This window comes from Pezoporus occidentalis, unplaced genomic scaffold (genome assembly GCF_034315485.1).
Source record: "Pezoporus occidentalis ecotype Australia unplaced genomic scaffold, CSIRO_AGI_Poc_V1 ctg85, whole genome shotgun sequence".
In the NCBI taxonomy this organism is placed as follows: Eukaryota; Metazoa; Chordata; class Aves; order Psittaciformes; family Psittacidae; genus Pezoporus; species Pezoporus occidentalis.
The window spans coordinates 1,141,466-1,165,658 of record NW_026916212.1 but is presented as its reverse complement, the minus strand read 5'-3'; the positions used below and the strand labels follow the sequence as shown (position 1 = coordinate 1,165,658).

The 24,193-nt window shown below is 41.2% G+C and overlaps 3 protein-coding genes across 5 annotated transcripts in view; 1 reads left to right on the top strand and 2 right to left on the bottom strand.

Annotated features, from left to right (window-relative positions):
- Positions 1-10,372, top strand: part of ITGA2 (integrin subunit alpha 2) — a 70,892-nt gene extending 60,520 nt beyond the window's left edge. For all 3 annotated transcript variants that reach the window (XM_062604274.1, XM_062604275.1, XM_062604276.1), the window contains 5 exons: positions 88-192; positions 502-615; positions 2,843-2,932; positions 6,453-6,569; positions 7,332-10,372. In XM_062604274.1, the coding sequence (XP_062460258.1) occupies positions 88-192; positions 502-615; positions 2,843-2,932; positions 6,453-6,569; positions 7,332-7,421 (516 nt within the window). In that variant the 3' untranslated portion in view covers positions 7,422-10,372. The remainder of the gene's footprint in view (positions 1-87; positions 193-501; positions 616-2,842; positions 2,933-6,452; positions 6,570-7,331) is intronic.
- Positions 10,373-11,369: 997 nt separating this feature from the next.
- On the bottom strand, positions 11,370-23,802 carry LOC134156333 (molybdopterin synthase sulfur carrier subunit-like). The gene is made up of 7 exons (XM_062604285.1): positions 23,659-23,802; positions 23,136-23,257; positions 20,526-20,672; positions 20,258-20,419; positions 19,255-19,390; positions 16,727-16,850; positions 11,370-13,817 (listed from the first exon to the last, which is right to left on the bottom strand). The coding sequence occupies exons 1-3, from the start codon at positions 23,668-23,670 to the stop codon at positions 20,546-20,548; spliced, it is 261 nt and encodes an 86-aa protein (XP_062460269.1). The 5' UTR covers positions 23,671-23,802; the 3' UTR covers positions 11,370-13,817; positions 16,727-16,850; positions 19,255-19,390; positions 20,258-20,419; positions 20,526-20,545.
- Positions 15,418-19,390, bottom strand: LOC134156332 (molybdopterin synthase catalytic subunit). The gene is made up of 4 exons (XM_062604284.1): positions 19,255-19,390; positions 18,258-18,411; positions 16,727-16,850; positions 15,418-15,525 (listed from the first exon to the last, which is right to left on the bottom strand). The coding sequence occupies exons 1-4, from the start codon at positions 19,373-19,375 to the stop codon at positions 15,457-15,459; spliced, it is 468 nt and encodes a 155-aa protein (XP_062460268.1). The 5' UTR covers positions 19,376-19,390; the 3' UTR covers positions 15,418-15,456.
- Positions 23,803-24,193: the final 391 nt, after the last annotated feature.

Sequence of the window (24,193 nt, the reverse complement as noted above, 5' to 3'; positions counted from 1 at the left end):
GCTGCCATCTCATTCCACAAATGTATATGATGACTACAAACTCCTGAGTATGATGCCATCCAGTTTAACTCCTGATGTCTTTCCTAGGCCAGAGGTGTTACTTGTCAAGCTCAGAAAAATCCACTGCAGATAGGGAAAAGACCTTATTCTGCGTCCTTCACAAAAGAGAACTTCAGAACTTTGAAAGAACTGGTGAGTAAGACTAAGTGCTGCAGCACCACAGGTCAGGGGCATAGAGCCAATCCTTAAGAGCCTGCTGCTGTACCTGTGGGTACAGCTGTGGTGGGGGGTGGCCTTCCTCATTCACACTGCAGGAGTGCAGCCTGTGGGTGGTCTCACACATACTGCATCTACCTTAGATAGAAGAGAAGGTGCATGTTCTTCACAGCCAAGCACTTTGTATGCAGCACAGAATGGCAAAGGCAAGTGCAAAAGATATTAAAAGAATGTTTGTTAAAGTGTATTTTTAACACATGCTCTCCTTGCTATTACCCCTGGAAGAACTGTAAGAATGTGAAGTGCAGTACCATCACATGCAAACTGGAAGATATTATGCTGAAGGGAGAGTACTTTGTGAACGTGTCCACCAGAATCTGGAACGGAACATTTGCTGCTGTAAGTATTACCTGCATCTTCATGACAGATCCAATACTCAAATATTTCCTAACACCTGGTATTTTTCAAAGTGCAATAAAGAGACCTTCCGATCTAGAAATACCCCCCTTTACTTTACATGTGTGTCTTTCCAGATTGAAGACTTGAATCTTAAAGTAGGTATTGAGGCTGCGTAATGGAGCTGTTAACCTTCAGTCCAGCATAAAACCTAAGAAAATACTGTGAGAATACAATCTTAACAGCTGAAACAAAACATTCTCTGCATCTGTTAAATTCATTCAAGGGCAACTGCAGTTTCCACAAACTCAACGTAGGATAGCAAAGTACAGTATCATAGCCTGGAAAATAATGTTCTTTTAGCTTTTGAACATCACAGCCTACATAGTGATCATTTTCAGTCATATCAAAAAGCCTGTTAGTGTGGCCAGTTATATCTGCAAGAAAAGGTGTGGAAATTTTTTTAATTGATTTTTTGGTTTTATTAGAATTGCTGTCAAGTAAACAGTCCTTGCTTAAAGACCTACAGGATGTTTAAAAATCTCCATCAATAATATCTTGACTTTCCTAATTCAAATTACTGTGTGTCCTCCAGGATGTAACTCATGAATTACCAGACTTTTGAAATGAGACCATGTTTGCTCCTTAGCTAGGCAACCAACCAAACTGTCTTGGAGTTCTGGGTTTGCCTACAGCACCAGGAACATGACACAGTCTCCTTAGTTTGTCTGGCGAGTCTTATGGCAGGTACTGACGTTTAACAGCAGGGCTGTTGTCAGCTTTAGCGTTCAGCTCTTAAAAGGAAAAGGTCAGATTGATAATGTAATACACTTATGCAAGAGTGTGAAAGAAAGCATCTGTCTATCTTTAAAATTCATAGTTTTCAAATTAGCTGGGTCAAGACTACTTGTTAGTGCTGTCAGGTACACAGAAGGTGGAAATCTGAATGAAAGGTTGCTAACCTCACATAAAGGTGGGTGGAAACTCTTTGTTTACCACTGTGAGATTGGAAGAAAAAATCATGACACAGTTTTCCTCTCATGTTACATGTTCTTGGTTTCAATTTGATTGTCAATATTCAGTGCAAATAATAATGCAAGCGCTCTAAAATGCATGTAATCATACTTTTTATTTACTGTCAGTTGGTCGCTGTCCAAGAAGGGGATAGCAGGCTTGCTGGTACCAGCTAAGCAAAGCAGAGAAAGATGCGTTTAGGAATTAATGAGGTGCTTTAAATAGTGCTTGGGCAGGTTTCTAAACATTTAGGAGTGCAGAACAGACCACTTGGGCAGATGGCCACAGTGCAGGATGATCTATTCAGTCAGTGTGCATTGGCTCCTGCAGACCCACTGTTGTGCACATCCTTTGTTTCAAGCCCGCTGTACCTAGTCCTGCCACAGAGAAATGGCTGAGGAGGCAAAATGACTGAGCAGGCACTGCATTCGGTATGGTTGGTGAGTGCTGCTGGACTCCCACAAACCTGAGGCTATTCCTGTTGGTGGTGTAGGAAATGGGGCTCTCCATGCCTGCTGCATGGGGAGAAGAGCATGACTGAGCTGGCAGTGTGCACAGCCGTGCTTCTCTCATTGTGACACATGCACAGAGGGCAGTGGGAACTGGCACAAGGGCCCTTTTCAAATGGGAGTAAGATGGCTTAAGATTTTTGTCATCATCTTTGTTTAAGCTGAGGGAGTGATGTCAGAATTCGGGCAGTGGAGAGGAACAGATAGTGATAGGAAAAAATAAATGGAGAAAAACAGAAGCACTGGATGGGAGAGGAGGAAAGGAAAGAACATTCAGTTTCCATTTCAAAGGCCAGAGATATATCCCCATCTGTATTTGCTGCTGAGCTCTTTCTTTCTCCCTGTTACTTTACCCCCTATCTCTTCTGAGCTATCAGCAGTGACAGCTTTGAAATAACTAAAAAAATGGATATAGAATCAAGTCCTTCTTTTTGCATGAACTGTACGTTAAAGAAGAAAAGCCAATTCCCTAGTTTCATTGCAAGTAAGAACAGCAAAATTAAACCCGGATTACCGATACACTATTACCTTCATTGACCTGTTAGCCTGGGACCAATAAAAAGACCATTTTAGTTTTCTTAATACTGGGATTTTTTTTCAGATTCTGAAGTCTTCACTTAAAGATAGAGAATTATTTTAGGACGTCTACATTCTAATTGATTTGCCCTGTAATACAGCTTTACATTTTTTATAATTTTCTCTTTCAGTTAACTTTCCAGACATTACAACTCTCTGCAGAGGCAACAATCAATACACATAACCCTGACTTATTTGTAATTGGAGAGAATACTCTAACTGTAAGTGACAGATAAGTATATTTTTTCAAATTCTCTATATTTTACTAGTTTAAGGTGATAATATTTAATTTTCAGTGTCCTTTAGGAGTACATGGCAAATTACAGACTCTGATGACATTTGATTACATTGAAGTAATGTATCCTTTTGGCTATAAACAACCTCACTTAAGTTACTAAAATATTTTATATATAGCCAACTGCTATATAAACCAGACTTAGAATCTGCAGATTTCAGATAGCTTGTAGAACTATCAGCAAAATTCAGAAACTTCTGAAATTTATTTAGCTTCCTGTTCATGGAAAGATCAAAATTTGGACTTCTTTCTGAAACAGAATTAATTGTTGTACATAAGTGAGTTCTGGGAAACATTTTCACAAATCTGATTTGTAGTCTTACTTCTGTAAGTGCATTTAGTTTGATATTTGTAGACAGATGTTTGGCACAGGTCTCCAGCAAATATCCTTAACTTCATTTGTAAAAGAATGTGGAGTATTTTTTGCATTTGGAATGGCTGTCATATGGACACAGCTGATCTCAAAAATATCTCCAAACAACTGCTTTATTAGTGTAGAATTCTTCTTCCAAGGTTTTCATCTACCACATACAAACATAAACAATACGTGAAGAATACATTAGTGCTATCGTGCTGTTGTAATATAAAGATACATTGTTCTCTTGGCCTATCTAGGAAGGAGTGTTCTAGAGGAACGCTATTCCATTTGCAATATGGAGTTTAGATTTATTTTTACAGGATTTACCTGCCTGCTTTATCCATAGAGATAACCAAGGCCACTGAAGACCAAAATGCAAGTTAGTCAAATCTGTGAGAATGTGGAACAAGTCATAAGCAATGGAAAAATCAGTTAAATATGTACACAGGTAGTTATTGGTTGATCTAGCTTAATGCAGAAATAAGAAATTGTTCAGTACTATTTTTGACATTGTTTCCTCATGGATCACACAATTTCTTGTGAAGAACCTCTCAACAGACCTATTTGTATTCAGGGAAACATCCAATGCCTGAAGAAGAAAAGAGAATATGTGTGTAGCTCTGGAAATAATGTGATGGTTTTTGCAGAAAAATTATATGCCTGCATTTGAAGTGTCCTGAGTGTCTCAGATTTGTGGCATGGTATTATTTCTGCTAAAGGATGAAACTCATTAATACACAATGCACAATACACAATTAATATTCCAATTAATTGCACAGGATGTTTGGGTCATAAGCTATGTATTACTAGGTATTTTTCCACACTTGATGCTGCCAAATTTACATTACCAGCAGCTCTGTTAGTGATTTCAGGAAAACCAGAATTTAATTATTCAAATGACTGTTGATTAATTCACTTGACAAATAAAAGGCAATTCCTCAGCCAGCCATTGAAACATCTGCAGCTGGGACTTTTAGAGCTCTTAGCTGAACAGATCCTGAAAGTTATCCACAGGGCTCTTAAGAAACACAGTGGCTTCTGGTGAGTTTTACAGCCTGATTCTTACTCAAATGCTTCTTTCCATTGAGAAGTCTTGGAAAATGTGCCAGCTGGTGGAGTTACGCTCTTCCTAGGGCAGACAGTTCGCTTTGACACTGCAGTAATGAAGTCAGTACCCAGCACTACATATAATTCTTGTGACAACAGTGACACCCAGTCTTTGCCATTCACACTTTCTTGGGAACAGGACAGTGCAGAAGCAATCTGAGTTTATTTCCCTCCTTACACTGTTATTTCAGACCAGGGTGGTAGGATTCATTGAAGTTAAAATCTACATTAGTCATCCACATCAGAGTTAGCCCTTCGATAAACCCTAATCTGCAGAAAGGCAGAAAGAATAGGTATTTCTGAGGTGCAGTTCCTCTTATCCTAAAGACAATTTTGAAAAGAGTAAGTAGGGTGAATTAGGTCCTATAAAAGCATGTCCTTCTCCATTGGAAGCTAAGGAACCATACTGTGTACATACATATATATATATATATATATATATATATATATATATATATATATATAAAAAAAACAGTAGATGAGGTAAATTGTACCTGTGATGTCTTACTGACCACAGTTTAACTTCACAGAAGATACTTGTTCTTGCACATTGACTTACCTCTCCAATAGTGCCACTTCACTATTAATCTAATGGAGAAAGCATTACTAGGCAAACTGCACATACATATGATATTGGCTGTCTTGTTTGGATGAGTTGGGTTGCTGTGTAGCCAGATGGATTAATATTGCCTTGTTATGCTATGTGGGAAGGCTGTTTAGGTACCTTTGCGTAAAAGCTTTCAGATTTTTTCCAAGTTGGAAAGGACTGCCAGCTGGAGGACAGAACATTAACCTGCTATAATCATCATTATGGCCATTTGGTTAGAAAATACACAAAGCCATCCTGCCTCAGTGAAATGAATACACATAGCCACGCCTAGCACAACACTGGAGCCTTCCAGCAGAAATGACTTAAATCACTGAGATGTCAGTCCAGTGCAAGTTTCCCAGAAAGCTTAAGATTAAATTACACCAGACAAATTCACTGAGCAAGCAACCCTGAGAAAGTAAACCAGTGTGACTTCTTTCATCATGTTTCAGGAAGGAAAAAACCTTCATGCTAAATGCATGTCATTCCAAGATTAAATCCAAAGATTTGACAGTTCATAAATATTACAGCAATGTGTCCCTGAGCAACCATGTTATACCCAACTATGTAGTTGGTCATACCCAATACAACTAGATAGGGTATCACCTGAAAACTAACTTCCAGACACCATATGCTGTCCTGGGAGCTCTCTGGTATTGCTTGTTCAGGAAGTGTATGTGTGCTAGAAAGACTTCTGACTTGTTTGACCCATACATCTTAACAGAAAAACCATGCAGTTGTCTCAGGAGAACACAGATTAACATGAAAAGACCTAACAAGTTGTTAGTGGCTACCCAGAAGGTAGGGACAGCAGGCAGAGGAGGCACTTGCCCAGCAGGAGAGGAGAAATTTCAGCAGCTGCAGTGAGTGTATGGTGGTGTCTGGCCTCCATGATTAGTGTTGCCTTCTGCAGCTGCCCACCACAGGTAATAGGCTCTGACAATGCTCCACTGGAAGTAGGTGTTCTCCACCTGATGCAGAAGTCTGTTTTGAGCAGATGGGGCTTTTCACCAGCCTATTCCCCACCTGCATGTAAGCATGTCTGGCTTACCTAGTGATGGTGCGTCTGGGCACTGTAGAAACATCTCTGAAAGACCTCCCGTTACTGGAGAGGCAGAAAGCTTGTAGGAATACATTGCTTCTTTGCCTGTTGTTTATGGTCAGGAGTGATGAGGGCCCCTAATCCTGAACTGGCACTGCCATGTGTCATAGTGGTGCAACCAGGTACCTGCAGACACCAGTGAAAGGGCTGTACCTGCCTGTTGTGTTCCAGGTGTTGATCCTGGAATGTGTGCAGTCTAGTTATGCTTGATTAGTGAAGTATTTGACTTACAAATCCTACTTCATATGCAGTTAACTTTAACCCCTAATGCACAATCCCTCTGTTTTCAGATCCCAGTTACAATAATGAAGCCAGATGAGAAAGCTGAGATACCAGTTGGTGTTGTTATTGGCAGTATATTGGCTGGACTCCTTCTGCTGTTAGCATTGGTTGCTGTTTTGTGGAAAGTAAGTAGGTGTTTATATTATTAAAAAGAAAAGCAGAGGGACAAACGCATTTGGGCTGTTTTCTTTGGAACTTCTGGTTGCTGGAACAAAACTGCAAATGCAGTTTGGTGGTATGAATAATACTGTATTGGCATCACACCCTTGATGGGAGCATTTAGAAGGGCTTTAAACATCAAAATTCTGAAATGGGTCCCCATAGAAATTGGCAAATGCGAAGGTGATAAATGATTTTTCAATAGTTCAAAACAGGGGCTGTGGCATTGTTCTTTCTTTTTGACACTGCCTGCCTCCTTCTGTAAGTCTCCAGCTGGGGTCTGAACTCCCATAACATTCCCAGTGGGCAAGGCTAGGGAACAGAAGCAAGGAAGGAGAAGATATACACTGAGCAGAGAAAAAAAGAGAACAAAGAAGGGTGAGGACAAAAGGTCATTTACAAAGGATACCAAGATTAGGAGGAGAAAGAAGTTCTATGTGCCAGGGCATTGGTGTTTGAAGGGCTCCTTGGTGCTCCAAGGAGATGCTGGCATCTTGGCAGGGAGTCAGCTGGCTAATCAGCACTGCTGTTTTGACATTTAGTTTCACCAGGCAGGAGTTTAAGGCCAGGTCTTTTTATTTTAGAGTTAGGAATTGTCTACAAATCAAACACTGTATGTGTGTGCATGTACACATATGCATTTCTGCCACCACACTGTTTAGCTTAGCTGAGTAAAGTAACCATCAATGACTTACTGTGATGTGGTGTTATTTTAATACTTCTCACAGCTTGGCTTCTTCAAGAGACAGTATGAGAAAATGACACAGGATATAGAAGATGTTGATGAAATTACAGAACTAACAAAGGACAAAGACTGAAGAAGATGAGTTACATGGATAAAGAGATCTGAGCCACCAACATTAATTGTGATCCAGTTGCTTCTTCAGCTGGAGTGCCTTAAAGCTTAGTAACATTTAAACATTTTTAAGAAAAGTGTCTTTTTATAGATGAGAATATTTTACAAATTCTACTCTATTATAAGAGTAACTGCAGGACAGTTTGTTGGTTGTTTTTTGTTTTTTTTTTCTCTTTCTTCCCCCAAAATGATTTATAGTGCCTTTTCTTGGAAATTTTTGCCTTTTAAACAAACTTAGCCCTTAGAACTGGCAGGTCCGGAGTTTACAGTAACATATTGTGCCAGCAGTCCTTCTCCTCATCCACTGCAGAGTGAAACAGAGCAATTTATTTCAGATTATTGTGGAATGGCATCAGTTCGTAATTCAGTTGACAAGTACCATATGTGTAAAGGACATTTTCTATTAAGTTGATGATGAATGTGTGGTGAATACTGCTTCCAGACTGGGAGAAGAAAAGTCATTTTTTTCATTGACTAGCTCCATCCTTATTGTCTTAGAGAAGTAATTTGCACCAGCAACCCTTTGTTTTAACTAATCTATAAAGTGGGAACTGCTATGAAGATGCCTGTCTGGGTGCTACAAGACAACTGGATGGGCAAACTCTTCCAAAAGTTCACTGTATTCCTTGCACTAAGGTCACAACTACATTACTGAATATATTGTTTGGGGGAAATACTGCCAAATAGTATGTATAGCTGCCTTCTGCATACTTTCTGAGAAAAAAAAAATATGAATTTCATAATTACAGCATGTTTTCTGAATGTTGTGATTGGTTTTCAGACTTAAGCTTGAGAAGCACTACCACTACTGTTACACTGGGCTTTAAGCTCACAGTCCCTCTGACGTGAGTTTGGTTAGGTATGCATAAATAGGGAAGACAGTCAAGATCTTGCATTTCAATTCTGTAATGAAAGATTCTGCAGGACTTGACTTAAAGTACGGAGTGAATTAAAGGGGATGATCACTGAGGAAGTATGTGCATTAGGACAGGGGATATTGAAGATCTAAGCTCTGTAAATTGTTTACTGCACTTGTTTCTTTAGCATCTCAGTGCCCTCCAGGAGACCAAAGTTCAGTATAACATTCTTACCTGTCACATTTTATTTGGTCCCTCATGTTCATGCCATGATGAAGTTAACTTATGTTTTGTACATTAAAGTACTGTAATGCTCTGGAAGGAGCTCTGAACACACCACTTGGGTGACTGTGTTGGTTACACACCTCAAGTTTATCAGGTGCCATTAATGCTGCTGGTTTTAATGAAAGCTCAGTCTTAAAAAGGCACATGCTGTAAGACTGGTAACAGTCAGGGAAATTGGCATTTTGGCTGCCTGTCTCTCTCATGGCTGGCATTTATGCTTATAATTGATTGTGAGAGAAGATGTGTGTTTTGTTTTTATGTACACTGCCATGCAAGTGAGATTGTTTCTAAATTACTTGAAGAGTAAAACATTTAAATGTGCCTGAATCAGAATCCAAAGTCATGTTTTCTTTCCCCCAAAACTAGATTGTAATTATGCTTAGGCACCTTTCAGATTATTTTCTGAGGGACTCGTCAAAAACTAGTCTTGCGATTGTTTCAAAGTTTTACTCAGTTTCTTTTGATCAGTAATCAGTTGGGAGCCAGCCATCTCTTTGGCAAATAATAGCTTCATTTGCAGTGACAGCTGGATTGTGATCAGTGTACTTTTATATGAGTTTGGGATTTGTGTTGTAGCTATGAAATGTTATGTTTTGGGGTGTTTTGTTGTTTGGTTTTTTTTTTAACATTTTGAAAAACAATCCAGATTCTAATCTTGACTGTCAAGCAAGACTGTTGCCATCAGTTGAGTTTATGCCCAAAACAATTATTTTAAAAGTTAAAAAAAAAAAAAAAAGTATGCAGCAATTTCATTCAGCTAAAAAATAAGCTCCTGACTTTATAATTATAAACCCTGAGGGCAGATGCTCTGAAAGAAAAGATAAAAAATTGTCTGCCTCAGTTCATGTATAAACTTGTGTGTGGAAGAAAACACCCTATACCCCTATGTGTGGGAAGCTCCTTCATAACCAGGGTCATGTACTGCAGGCCCAGAGGGGGAATTTCACAACGCAGATGGCAGCATCCTTCACTTCTGGTGCCGTCTGCAAGGGAAATGGAGGTATCTAGCCAGATTTCCTTCTTCGACCTTCAGTGGGAGGTTCAGGTCAATATCTGACATCCAGCTTTTTTGGGGATTTTACAGTTTATTAGTTAGGTAGCAAAGACGCAATTCACCAGTCTTCACTGGGTTTGCTTTGTCCCAGACATGATTTTCCCCCAGCCTGAACACAGTACTTTTTCCCAAAATAAAGGGAAGGCATAGAAATAGGTAAGGTTTTTGTATCCTAACCACATCAAGTTACTAGTTTATTTTTCTTTTACAATTAATACTTAAATGGCTAGTTCAGTTTATGTAATGGTGAGTTTATTGCACTTTTAACTTGGCACAGCCACAAATAATGCTGGAAATATTATGTATATTTTGTATTATGTGCAAGGGGTTTGTTGTTGGGTGTTGTTTTTTTTTTTAGGTCTACTTTTCTAAATCAGCATTTTACAGGTGAAAAAATATTCTAAAATGCTGAGCTTTGGCATGTGCTCCCGTTTGTGCTTGCAGCAAGAAAAGTCAGGAGTACCTTCAGCAGACTCAAGTTGGATCTGATTCTGGTCTTGAAATCTAGTTGCTGACTTCTTGAAGTACTAATCAAGTCCAAATCAGACTTAGTTCCATATGAGTACATGTATAGATTTGGGATGTACAAGAACATTTGTAGTCAACTGACTTCTAAAAGCTAGCATGTAAGCTCTATGGGAGCAGGGACTGTAGCACTGCAGTGCCCACCTGAGGGCCCAACAGTGTTACTACAATAAAAACAAGAATACTGCTTAACACAGACTCATTTATTTTTCAAACAGCACCCTAAAGAGAAGCACGGCATAAAATGGGGCCAAATATGTCTTTGTTCCAGTAGCACATAATGAAAATCCTAAGGGGATGACTCTGCTAGATATACAAAGAAGCTGCACTTCACGCCTTGATTGTTACAGTCATGAGTATACTACTGGTCAGCTATACTGTAGTCTAAGTCAGTTCACAGTAGTGCAAACTATCTGTATTTGAATAGGTCTGGTTGAATAGTTGGTGTTAAAACCTTACCATGGTCAGGTCTTCCTATACATGGGGTTATCATCACTGGCATCTAAAATGACACTGCATTTTGCCATTCTTATGCCCTGCACTTTATACTATGTACAGAATTGGTCACCAGTAGTGTGTCCTGTCCCTGTGGTAACACAGGGATGTTTTAATTACTGCTGAGCAGTACTTACACAGAGTCAAGGCCTTTCCTGCTCCTCACACCAACCCACCAGCAAGCAGGCTGGGGGTGCACAAGGAGTTGGGAGGGGACACAGCCAGGACAGCTGACCTCCACTGACTCAAGGGATATCCCACACCACATGACATCACACTCAGTATATAAAACTGAGGGAAGAGGAAGGAAGCGGAGACATTTGGAGGGATGGTATTTGTCTTTCCAAATAACTGTTATGCATGACAGAGCCCTACTTTCTGGAGATAGCTGAACATCTGTCCAACCATGGGAAGCAGTGAATGAACACACTGGTTTGCTTTGCATGTATGGCTTTTGCTTTATCCATTAAACTGTCTTTATCTCAGCCCAAGGCTTCTTGCTTTTACTAGACCAGTTCCCTTCCCCATCCCACCAGGGGGGACTGAGTGAACAGCTGTGTGGGGCTTCACTGCTGGCTGGAGTTAAACCCTGACAATGTAGTACCCTTTATATCCAAAACTGAGGTACAACAAAAACTCTAAAATCAAAAACTAAAGAAAATGAAGTATGAAAATGAATCTCAAAATCTGCAGCTAATTGCCGTAACTTTTTATTGCGTTTAGGGGTAATAAAGTGTACATAGTTTTAACAGCCTCAGAATAGCCAAGTTCTATCTTGTAAGTCAACATTTCTGCCCTCACTTGTGATCAATTATTAATATGCAATCACAGGCTTTGCTGTACTAAGTCTTTAAAAGGTATTTGTCTCTCTTAAAGCAGTCAAAATAGAAGTTTTAAAACAGACCTGCATTAGGATGCGAACATTCGTACCACTTGATAAGATGAACTTGTATGGTTGGTTTGACTAGTTTGTTTTTAAAGACAGGCCTTAGGTACTCAAATTTCTGACTTATAGTCATCAACCTATTCTTAACTCTCCCTCAAGTGCCTCCACAGGACACTTAATGGAAGAGCTCCAGTGTGTTTCCAGAGCTTTTTAAGAGGGAAGGGGTTGCACTTTCTGCTTTCACACACAGTTTCACTTTGTTAATAATTAGTTCTAGCAGTTTTTTCCTTTAATGTTTTTGATGGAGCAAATGAATGCATTAGTTTATAAAAGTACAGATTCTCTGAACGGCTGTGCGAAAAGCGAGGTGAGGGAAAAGCCGAAAATCTCATTTGAAGCTGAGCAATATAAAGGCTTCATTGCTGAGTGCGACAGTGACACTTCGGTGAGTGACAGCCGAAGCCAACGCCTTTATTTCCCAGCAGAGCCAGCACCTGGGCAGGCTGGGAGCGGCTCCTCCCGCACAGCCGTCTCTCGGCTGCCATCTCCTGGGTAGGCTCCTCATAACACAATCCCGTCACCCTCCCTGTTTATTTCCTGACCATCCATCAGTAACTGTTTTCATAGCATGCATCAGGCTGAGCTTCTCTTGAGAACAGAGCAGAATAAAAGATCGAAATCAGGAAAGGCAATTCTTAAAATTAAGCAATGTTGAGATATGGACGTTCTGCCAGAGAAAGGGATGGATCAGTGCATTCGTATGTTGCCAGCAAAGACCAAGACTTCTCTTCAGAAGGAAAAATTCTCATTCTGAAGACATGCTCTTCCTTTCCACAAACACCCCTCATCTGGGAGATCTCTACAGGAATCACAGGATGATCCTCCGGTCCTAAGCATCTGGTCTCTGGAACATCTGTCTACATCTGGAGCCACCACCACCTCTGCAGCACACTGTGACACACCTGGGAGAAACCCAGAGAAGTTGGGATTACCCCTCCCCTCCCAACCCCCATAGCCAAGGCAGAGAAACAGCTCTCATCCCAGAAAGCCAGGACTGCATTCATTATATATGGATTTGCAGCTGCTTATCACTTGTGGACCTCACCAGAACACAAGCTACCCCTCATCTGCAGCCTAGTCCTGCATGTATGGAAACCAGGACATGTGCAGCTGCATCCTTCCCTGACACGCAGTCAGACACAGCTGGGATTCATCCCCTGGCCTGGAAATTTGGAAGCACTTCTGGGTCGCTCCAGACACAGCCTTAGGCAGCTATCTTAAGAGTAATTTGCTGTCTTACAATAATACCCTAGCAGAGAGAGTAGCCCTACAGAGGGAGCCAGTACACTGAGCTCGAGGCATGGACTTAAAATTTCAGTGAGATACATTTTACCTCTGATTATGCACATCACCCCTCCTAAGGGTATTTCCAGTTCGCTTTTAGATGCCAGCTGAAGAACCCAAAGTTACACAAGACTGATACATCATTGTTCCAGAACAAAGCACTACTTGCCTCATGCACAGCTAGGGACACAAAATGACATTTCATTGTTTTGACCATGGCAGTGTACACACATTGTAACACTCAGCTGTGACTCAGTACAACATGTCTTCCATTCATTGTTGCTGGTCACTGCGGGGAAGTACACAATTATTCTTTCCCTTCTTTTCTGCACCCTCCTTCCCAGCTGCATTGCTGATGGAGAAGGTGCACTTAAGGTCACCCTGGAGAAATACTCCAGGAGGCTGCAGCAGTAGAGAGACACTAGTGCAACACAAGAACTGCCCTTGGTCACAGGGGCCTGAGTATAATTTAACGGTTTTAATATCACTATTTTTCTGTATAAGAGCACAGCACCAGTATGCAAGCACTGCACAGGTTTTACTTCATTCATAAACAGTCCACTACAAGGCAAGCTAGCCATTTATTTTTGTGAAGTTTGTATGCTAATTAGTTGCATAGTAACAACAAACATGAACATGGGAAAATGAATACCAAAAATGGCAAAGTTTGTGTATTTATTTCTTTTCTAAAACCAGAAAGAATTACTTGATAGTTATGTCCTGAAACCAGGACATACAAGAACTGTGTATTCAGGATTCTGTACAAATGTCATTCAAATAGCAGAGGGCTTCCCTCCAGCCTCCAAAGCAAAGGAAAATTCAACTTTGAATTTGCTCAGCTATGCTTAGATAATAAGGCCCACACTGTCTGGAGGCTGCACATGTGTAAGCATGCAAGGAGCAGCGGCTGTCCTGCAGATGAAAGACTCTCACTTCACTGAGGAAAGCACATCAATAAGTTAATAAGCACTTTTAACCATGCTTCTGCCTGAAGTTGTATGTTTCATTGGGGTTTGCTTATTTAATTCAGATACAGTAACCATCACTAAATATTAAGACTGACTTAAATCACTGGGGAGAAAAAAGATCATCACCTATTTTTCTTATTTTATTTTGTATAGCTAGCACCTGTTTGTAGATTTTTACTGCAGACGAAATGGGTTACACAGCTGAGATTTAAGTGTTGTGTGATGTAACCATATATAAACTTGAGCAGATATTTTTACTTTTCTTTACCTCATTTCCCTTGCTTTGTATCTAAGTTGTCTACATTGTCTACATTGATAATGATAGATAAAACTGTCTCTCAACATCAGTAAAAATGACATACACAATGAGACTTTGAACTCTCAGCACTGAAACACTACCATGGCACATTAACATACAATCCTGAGTAATGTGCTTTAGGTGACCCTGCTTGAGCAGGGAGGCTGGACTAGATGGCCTCCAGAGGTCCCTTCCAACTACAACCATTCTGTCATTCTGTGAATAATGTAAATAAAATTCTCTTACTCAGATGAGCAGCCCATTATTTCCAGTGGAAGCACAGGCATATTATGTCAGTCTCTTTATCTTTTAACTAGGTTTCAAAACATTAACAAGAGGAGAACTGTATTAAAATCCTAAATGTGTATGTAAATGCATATATAAACTGCAAGAAGTTCAGTAGACTTGCTTTCCTTTGAAAAACTAATCCACTTTGATGACTTTGAATCGTAACATGTCTAAAGTTGAGCTACTACAACTAATTAAACTTATAGTCATCTATTTATCGTAATAGCTGGGGGATTTTTATTTCTGCAGCACCATACAATTACACAGCCAAAAAATCTCCTTCGAAATTAATCATGTCTAGACATCATCAAGCAGTTACAGGTTTGCATATTATTGCTAATGCAAGTTTGCTGCTGGTAGAATATTTGATCTAACTTTGAATCAAGGTCTATCCATATTTTTTTAATGCAACGGACTTATAGCATGAGCTGCACAGTAAAAATGCTGCCATGAGACAGAGCTACTGGAATGCAACCACTACTAAAAAGTTAATAACTCTTGAGAATAGTTTCTATTTGCTTCTCTGTACCAAAATGTTTCATCTACTTCAAGCAGCTTTCATGTTACAAGAATGTCAAAACAGCATAGAGCTTGCAAAATGACTCTACAGTCATATAAAATTAAACTACTAGTGAATTTAAGATTAAACCCAAACCCATGATTGTCCTGTTTTGACCTCCCATACAGTCAGTGAACAAAGACTACCAATGTAAACCCATTAAAGTAGTATGTATCACAGAAGACAAAACAATTCACAACCAAGAATTTTAGGTAAATTCTATTAAAAAATTACTCCATGTCAAAAATGCACAGAGATGGTCTCAAAGGAGAGTTAAGAACACCTAATTAGTACTCATTTATTTCATTTAGTCCTAATCAAATTACTGATTGAAATGTCTAGTACACCTGTTTAAAAATATATAGATTCTTTGTAAAAACAACTCAAAGCTAAATCATGCTCATTAGAAACAGTAACACTTTATTTTTAAGAGTTAAGCTATTTTTCTGAATTTGCCCAAAAGCATTCCTTGTTCTCTTTCCAAGAATATTCGTCCTCATAAATCTCCTGCAAATACAAACAAAGAATGGGAAATACTGTGGAGTCTGCTACATACAGCCACAAGCCAGGCCAAACAACTCAACAGCCATCCTGCTATTATTTACTGATCGCAACAGGACTATACAGCACTTGTATTGCAAATAGAAAAGAAGGCAGCACCCTTAGAACATACCGATTTACATGCGAGCAGATTATGACCCTCAGGCTGAGCCCTATTAAATTTAGGAGGGCTCATCCATACTGAAGTCGATTCAAGAAAGAGATCTAGAAGAAATTATATAAAAGCTGTAGAGTCTACAGCACTCATATCTGAAACTGCCCGTTTTGCATGTTGCCATGTTACTGTACCATCACTTACAGGGATCATTTAAGTCTATGTAAGATGTCAGTATTAAAAAAATAAAAATTACAATACACAAAGCACAGTGAGTGTTTAACCTCCAGGACTTCCCAGCAGCAGTCCAGTCCTACCCAGCAAATTCAGCAGGGCTCTGAGCCTCTGCTTATTCTTTCTGGGACCACAGAACAACCTGTCTCCTGAAAGAAGCATCAGAAAAGTGGAGTAATAAGGAGAACATCACACTTACCCCATGGCAAATTCTGCCTGGGAGAGAAGGCAGAGATAAGACTCATTATTTGCATGCAACACTGTGGTTATACAATGAGGCTCTTCTAGACCCAGGCTGGTCTCTTCACACATTGTTGTGTGCCCATACTAGCTTTGGGACCTCTGCTCATCCCTTCATTATGTGCTGTTGCTTAATGCTTTGTGCTTTCTCAAAGCCACAGGGATGAGGAGAAAACAGAAATACAAGAAAGCCACTTTTACTTGCAAACTACAATGCTGTCAAAAGCAAATCTGACTCAAAGCTCCTAAATCTGACTCAAAGCTCTTCCACAAGCCTGTGCAGAACTGTGTTCTGCCACTCAGAAAACCTCAGGGCTCCTTCTCTTTGATCCCAGGATGACATTAAAGGAAGATGAGCTGGATGGTACAGGCAAGGGAGGGCCTTCTAGATGCCCTACCTGCCACAGGTGCATCTGGCTGCATTAGAGGAAATCCACTGGTGCTAGACATTTAGCATCCATCAGGAGCAACTGCTGCTCGCAATGCTTCAGCAGATTCCCTTCAGAGCAGCAGCAGCCTTCAGACCAACTGTCCAAGACTCTGACACAGGCCTAAAATCAAGTTTTGCCCCAAACATACCTTTTTCCATATTGGGACGGATGCTTTTAAGGTATTGATGCAGTACATTACAGCTTCAAGGGATTCTGCTCTATGTGGAGAGGAGACTGCAATAATTACACTTGCTTCAGTTATTGGAACCACACTAGGGAGAGAAGAGGAACAACAGCAGCTTTAGCTAATGCTTAACATCAAGAGCACTCAAAAGTTGTGGCCATGTCACGTCAGTATTCTGGCCACACACTCTCCTGACTCATTCATACTGAGCAAGTGTCAAGCCATGTTCAAGATTATACACTTTTTAAAAGAAAGAAAACCACAACCAAAATCAGTACCAGATGTGAGAATTCCACAATTCAGAATAAATAAACCCACCAGACATAGGCTTTTTTCTCCCATTCTTTTTTTTTTTTTTAATAATAAAACTTATGGAATTAAGAGGGGAAAATCACTAACTTGCAACAGGACATAGGAAACTCACTGGATACTGGCTTAATAACTGGTTAGGAACAGCCAGTTCTTATCTGAAAACCTAAGAAATCATCTCAGTTTGCACAAGAATTTGTGAAAGCAGAAATTAAGTGCTTCGAACTATGCAGATTTTGCAATGAAAACTTTTTGACAGATTTGAGTTCTAAATTATGAAGTTCTTCCTGTTTGGTGTGTTATTAAGAGAACTAGCACAAGATTTTGTTTTGTGCCTCACAAGAGTAATATCCCCAAGAGTTGCCTACCAACCATCCCTTTATAGTAATACGCCTTTGGCAAAGAGGTCATATGAAAATCTAAGTTTAAATGCTTTCAGCCCTCAAGAGAATCACTCCCTCTGTTGCCTATAGAGGAAATCTAAAGAAACTATCCCTCAGAGCTAATATTATCCATTATTATCACCTCAAGTTCCTTCTGCTGAGAGAAAAGGAAACAAGTGCTTGTAACATACTCTGCATACCCTGTTAGTTTCAGTGAGAAATCTAATGAACTGTGAAGGTTCAAGACTATGTCAGACACTAGCATTGTATGTTTTGAACCCAAGAGAAAATGCTTATCCAAGACTCAAGGAACAACAGGAGGCTCTCCAGCAAACATGGCTGGCAATCACCATGCCTCTCCCCTTCCCAGTGTTAAGCTTTCCCTATGGCATAATTTAACTTAAATCTGACAATAAGAACATTCCGTGGTACCTCAATGGAAAAGAGGAAAAAAAAAAAAGTGTTGCCAACTTCACATGTTTAAAAAAATAAACAAATAAACCAACAGCCTCCCCTTTCCTAGAATGAAATCTAGTCCCTTCTCCCCACTTGCAAACTATCACACCAGCATCAAGGATCCTGCTGGCTAAATGTGGACTCCAGCAAACGCTACCTATATACACATCTTTGAAAAGACAATTTCTAAAACTTATCTCACAGTGCAAGTTTGATTCTACAGCCAGCTTTGCTGCATCACAGTTTATAAAAGACTCCTGCACATCCTGCAACTATGTAATCACAGCCACGCACCACACAAGGATTAATATTCCACATGCAAAAGGATGGGGTCTGGCCATACATACCCAAGTCTATGGTGCACTGCAATATGTTTGACTGATGGCCATTTCTGTCTAACACCTCTGCAGATTTTCTTTATTTCAGTCTCTGCCATTGACATATATGCTTCATATTCTAAGTGAATCACTTTCTTCCCTTCAAAATTATTTCTTGTAGTACCTAAAATGATTTATCAACCAAAAGCACTAATAAATATATATGTTTATAATACATTACACATTTATTATATAATAATATATTACATATAAATACCAAATAAAACCCTGGATCTTCTGTTACAGTCAAGATCAGCACTGTGCAAGTACAGAAAACCTCCCCTAATCATGGCTGTGTAAACGGATTCTTTGAACAAGAGAAATCTTTAATAGGCAAGGAAGAATTTAGTTTATACAAGTCTGCAGTCTGTAATGCCCAAGGCTGGGACATCTCCTGTGGCAACAGCTAAGGTGCTATTACTGCATTTGCCCATGTAACATTTAAGTGCTCAGTAGTCAGAAAACCAGCAGCACTACAGTTTAAACACAAAAGGATTTCTAGATGAGTACCATTTACATTAAGCAACAGGACAGAGCTATCACCAAAGCTTAACCTTCACCCTCCCATGGGTAAAATGGTAGTTTACATTCGACCAAGACCTGAGTTGCAGGAGCTTTCATACAGGCTTGGACCTGTGATCTGCTTAGCCACAACATCCCACTTCACACCTTGAAAAAGTTATGGCCAATGGTGTGGAAAAAACAGCTCCCAGGCAATCCTGTAGTCCAGAGATGTTGTTCTGTTCAGCCCTAGGACAGCTGAAACAGCAAGAAAGCTTCTCACCACTTTGTCCCAGTGCAACTGTTCAAGAGCTGCCATGGTCTTGTTCTAAATAATTCAGAACGTGTTTTCTAAACATCCTGGGTTTGGTCCAGGAATTTATTTATTTGAGAAGCATGAGTTTGGGGTGTGCACAATTAGAATATTTACACATCCAAAGATCCAGCTCAGAAATATTAAACTCACCAATGAACAGAGACACTGCCCCACAGCATGGTGAAATGACCAGCTCTGACACTTCATCTACAGAGAGCTTTTCAGACTTGAGCTTGATAAAATCTTTTGGCACATCTTTGCTTTCATCCATAGCTCACTAGAAAAGCTGAAACCAGACAAACTCTGTTGTTGGTTTTGGCAATACTAGTGCTGGCCAACTGCTTTATATTCAGTGCTGATGCCTCAATTTATACAGAAAACATGCACCATCTACTTCCTTGCCTCAAGAGACCAGTCTCCATGGCAAATTCACTTCTCAGCAGCCTTGCCTCAACTGCAAATATCAAGCAATGACCTGGTTTTTAAGGCAAACAAGTTTCTTTCCTGATAAGAAAGCCTGTTCCAGTAGAACAAAACTAGACCTAGTCTGAGGCCTCAGTTTAACAGTACAATCAACCAGCATGGACCACTGTGCTAGTAAATTTGTGGCAAGACTATCAGCCCCTCCTCCCTATCTTATCCAGAAATCAAACAAAACTTAAAATACAGATTTCTGATAAATACGAATTTGACTTCTAATCCTCTCCGGGACATTTTTGACCTCCTATTATCAGTCTGTTCCAGTGACACAGGAGACACTTCTAATTTCTCTGAGCAGAAACCAGTCATCAGTTCATGTAAGAATGAGAAGGACACAAAGTATTTTGAGCAGCAGGAAAGGAACAAGCTGCAGTAAATCACAGATTGTTAGGGTTAGAAGGGACTTCAAAAATACATGAACTGCCACTTCAATGCATGCAAAGAAATGAAGCTATTCTAAGGACACCTGTTCCTTTGACAGCAAATTCAAAAAAAAAATAAAATAAAAAGAATGCAGCAGTCACTTCCTTTTCTGTATCATCTCTTCTGTTAAAAAAGTGGCATGAGGTTTTTCATTATTATCTTACTTGGCAAGCTGCATATCCACTGGCAGACAGAAACAACTGCAAAAGAATAGCAAGACCTAAAACCCAAATTCAAAGCAATGACTGACCTCTCTGGCAATTTTCTTTCATTTACCGTTTATGCGTTAATCATTTACTGGTGCACTAACTTGTGGTTTCTGGTCAATGTTTTCTGCAGCAGGAAAAACAAGTTATGCTCTCTCAAAAGAGTATCAATATGGAGGGACAGAACTGCAATAACATCTCTGGACCTAAACAAAAATAAAAAATAAATAAATTACTGGAACATTACATAGAATCTATGACATATTTTAGCACAGGATGACACTCCACAGGAAACCAAGAAGTGATACTTACTTAACAGAACTTCGGTAGATTCATCCTCCGCTAATTGGTGGGATGATGGCAACCTCGTCTCCAGGCTGCAGGACCAGGAGCTGATCTCCAAGAAGCACGTACTCCTGCCTAACAGCAAAAACTACTTGATCCCGGATGACAGCAAGCCTGAAGGGAATTGGCAGGAGCACAAATAGATTTCTAAACAGAGTGTTTGCATTTAAACATGAGATTTCATTAAACAGCAAAGTGCTGCACTATCTAGCACCGCTGAGGTAAACAGCATTAAGACTTATACAACCCAGCTTGCAATACACTTTCAAAAATACAACACCCACCTCCTACTCAGGTTCTCTTGTGGTGGCTATGCAGAAATCAACTCAGTGCAACTTTCAGAAGTCAAGAACTGCATCTGTCAAAGGCCTGCATCAGAATGAACCAATGCATACCAACCCCACTTCAGCACTTCAGCAGCTTCTAGCAAAGTAGGCAACTCAAGAGGTAGCAATAATCCAATCTGGGATCAGAAGGAAATGCTCCCTTGATTCAGCCTGGCTGGACTACAGCAATTTCCTTACATGGCAAGAGGCATTATGGGATGATGTTTGTGAGATCTCATGAAGATCCACTAGTCAGACAGTTGCTCTTGTACAACCTCACAGTTTATGAGGCTTTAGGTCTTTTGTACTTACAGGTCTGAAATTTACTATTAATAAGGAGTGGCTACAGAACTAAGAAGGCAGATATGGTGTGTTTTCTGGCAGATCTTCACATAATTTTGGATTTCACATCTGTGAGACCTTGCTGTGAGAGTCTACAGCTCTGGATACCATGAGACATGGACTCACTTTCATGACCAAGTGCAGTCAAATGGTGAATATGAAGGCAACACCAGTAAGACACCAGAAAAAGAATGCAAACATTTTTCTTTAGAAGGTGCAGGTGTGGTAACTGCTACTGTCTGAGACTCCAAAATCTCACACTGACAGCAGAGAGCTGTATCGCCTAGAAACAAGCAGGCATGCCAAAAGGATACAAGCAAAAATTATCTTATTTCCTACCAGCCAGATAGATAGAAAAAAGTAGGCAAGGCACAGGCTGTGCAAAACACAGTAGCACTGTCTCAGAGTGCAGGGGGAAGGGTAGGACTGTAGGGAAGTAAAGCAAGCCACTAAGAAACTGTGTTTCAGCTATGAAACTGAAGTGCCCATTAGAAGGATGGGCTCTAATTAATGTCATTTGTGAGTTAATTCACTGGGGAAAATGGGTGGAACAGAAAAGCATTGTCAAGTATGCTCAAGCTGCAGTCTCAATATCTATTAGCAATGTGAATAGAAGTCTGTGGTCAATACCCTACTGTTAAGTTGAGGTTTTCCAGAAAAGCTAGAAGCAGAAGCATTTTCCAAGAAGGCCACTGTGAAGTATATGCACATGCAAAATGTACTGCCCCAAGTCACCATTCATAAAAGGACAAAGTTGACAAACTATGGCAAACTGACAAACGGTGCTGCTGCGGCTTCTGACACAAAGTAAAATACACAGGATGCAAAGTAAAATACATACACTCCCTACTGCCTCCTCCCCAAAACCACACTTAGACTCAGTTCTTTGTAAGAAAAAGGTCCCTGGCCCAACATTTGGTTAGAGCATGACACTTGAAAACAAATGGCATTGATAAATGGTTAATTTTATTCATTGCCTTTGAGAGCAGGCCAAATAAAAAATGGTGGTGCCTAAAGGAAGACTCTGGCACCTAAGTCCAAAGTTTCAGAAATTCCAAGGCATTAAGCATTAAATCCTGAGGACCTCAACCTCTGTTATACCATACTTTTATTGCTTTTTTTTTTTTTTTACTCCACCTTCCAGAACAGTGTTACACCTTTGTCCCTTTGTCTGTCAGACTCATTCTTGACAGGACTGAGCACCTTCTCTCAGCCTTAACCTGAGGGGGAATTTCTGCTGACACCTCCAGAGAGCAGCAGTAAGTGCTACATGGGTCCTTACAGGGCACACCTGCGCACTCTCAGGACCAGACTCCCTGTGAAATGCCACCAGCAGTGGGTGTTTGTGGGGTTTTTTCAAAGCAGAGGAGATAAAAAGTGGCCAAGCCTATTTACTGCGTAAGTGGCTGAAAACCTGTGGCAGACCTTCAGCTCCTTGCCTGACCTGCCTTCTAGAGCACGCTGTAAGCTCAGACCAATGGCTAACAGTTACATTAAATGTAAGTGATCAAAACCACCTGCTTGTTATTATTAATTTCTTATTTATTGCCCTGGCTGTGTTTGAGTCTTCCTTGAGCCATCTCACCTTCTCCACAGGTTAATAACACAGCTCAGTTCTCACCTGCAGCATGTTTACCACACTGTGGCCCTCCTAGACAACAGGCCACATGCCTCAAGGTACCCCTCATGCTTAACTTTCGTGTACATTTACTGGACCTGGGCCTTTCCCTGTTTATACCTAAAGCTACAGCATTTCCAGCTGGCCAAAACACAGCACATTTGCTGCAGGTTATGAGAACAAGGTAATGCTGGGTTTATGGTACCGAAGTACTGATACGTGTTCCAGCTCAACTCCAAATGCTGAACCTGTGTTTACCAAAGAAGCCGCGGCACCAGCTCTGCCGACTACCTGGGGTGCAACTTGACGATCTCCTCCCAGAGCTGGAGCGCGGTGATCTCGCGTGGCACCGAGAGGGTCTCACTCCGCAGCCCTGCCAGCTCCGCGCTCCGGGCGAAATACAACACCGAGACCTGCCCGGGGACAAACGGCGTCAGGGGAGCGGGGCCTACCGAAGGAAAACAACGCTGTTGCACGTTAACTTCTCCGATAATACCAAAACAACCGAAACCAAACAGGAGTGAGGAAAAGTTTTCCCTGCGTTTGGTTTTGTCGGTTTGGGTTGCTTTTCTTTTAATGCCGATAAAGCTCTGTGGCATTCCCCCGGCTGCCAGAAAGAGCATGGGAAAGGGCCGAGGGAGGGTGTCTGTCAGCGCGGAACCGTGTACTGCTCCCGCCGCGCAGGCCTCGCCCGCCGGGCGCCTCTGCTCGCTGAAGAGCGGGGCTGAGTAAGCCCCGCCGTCCCCCTCCCCCGGTACCCGCCTCTCCTGCAGCCGGTGCCCGCTCCCCAGAGGTACCGGCCGGCTGCACGTACCTGGCAGCGCATGGAGCCCCGTCCCCGGGCGGGTAGCCCTCCGCCGCGGGCTCACGGTGGCGCCTGCGCCCGGCCGAGAGGCGTCGTGCCCGGACCGCCCCTTGCGGCCTAGGCTGGGAGCGCGGCGCCTCCTCGCTCCGGTAGGGTCGGGGCGGGGCGGGCTAACCCTGCCTCAGCGGTGTAGTGCAGCTCGGGATCGCTCCGCTTCCCTCGCACCGACGGTAACAGAGGTGTGAGTCGAGGTGGGAGATGGTGGGAGAGCAGAAGGTGAGAGGCTGTGTGTTTATCGCCCAAACGCAGCCTCTAGTTTTTTGCTTTAAGACGGGTTATCATATGGGTTCTGTCTGCAGAGTGCGTAGGGGTTGCAAGTGGTTTCAAACGTGTCCACTGCCCTGCGCATGTTATACATGCACCACACAGGCACGTAATAGGTATACATAACATGTAAAAGCTCCAAAAGGCTGATACAGGATTCTGGGTTAGGCTGTTTTTCAGTGTGGAGGTGGTTGTGGCAACTGTCTCTCCCTGGCCGATC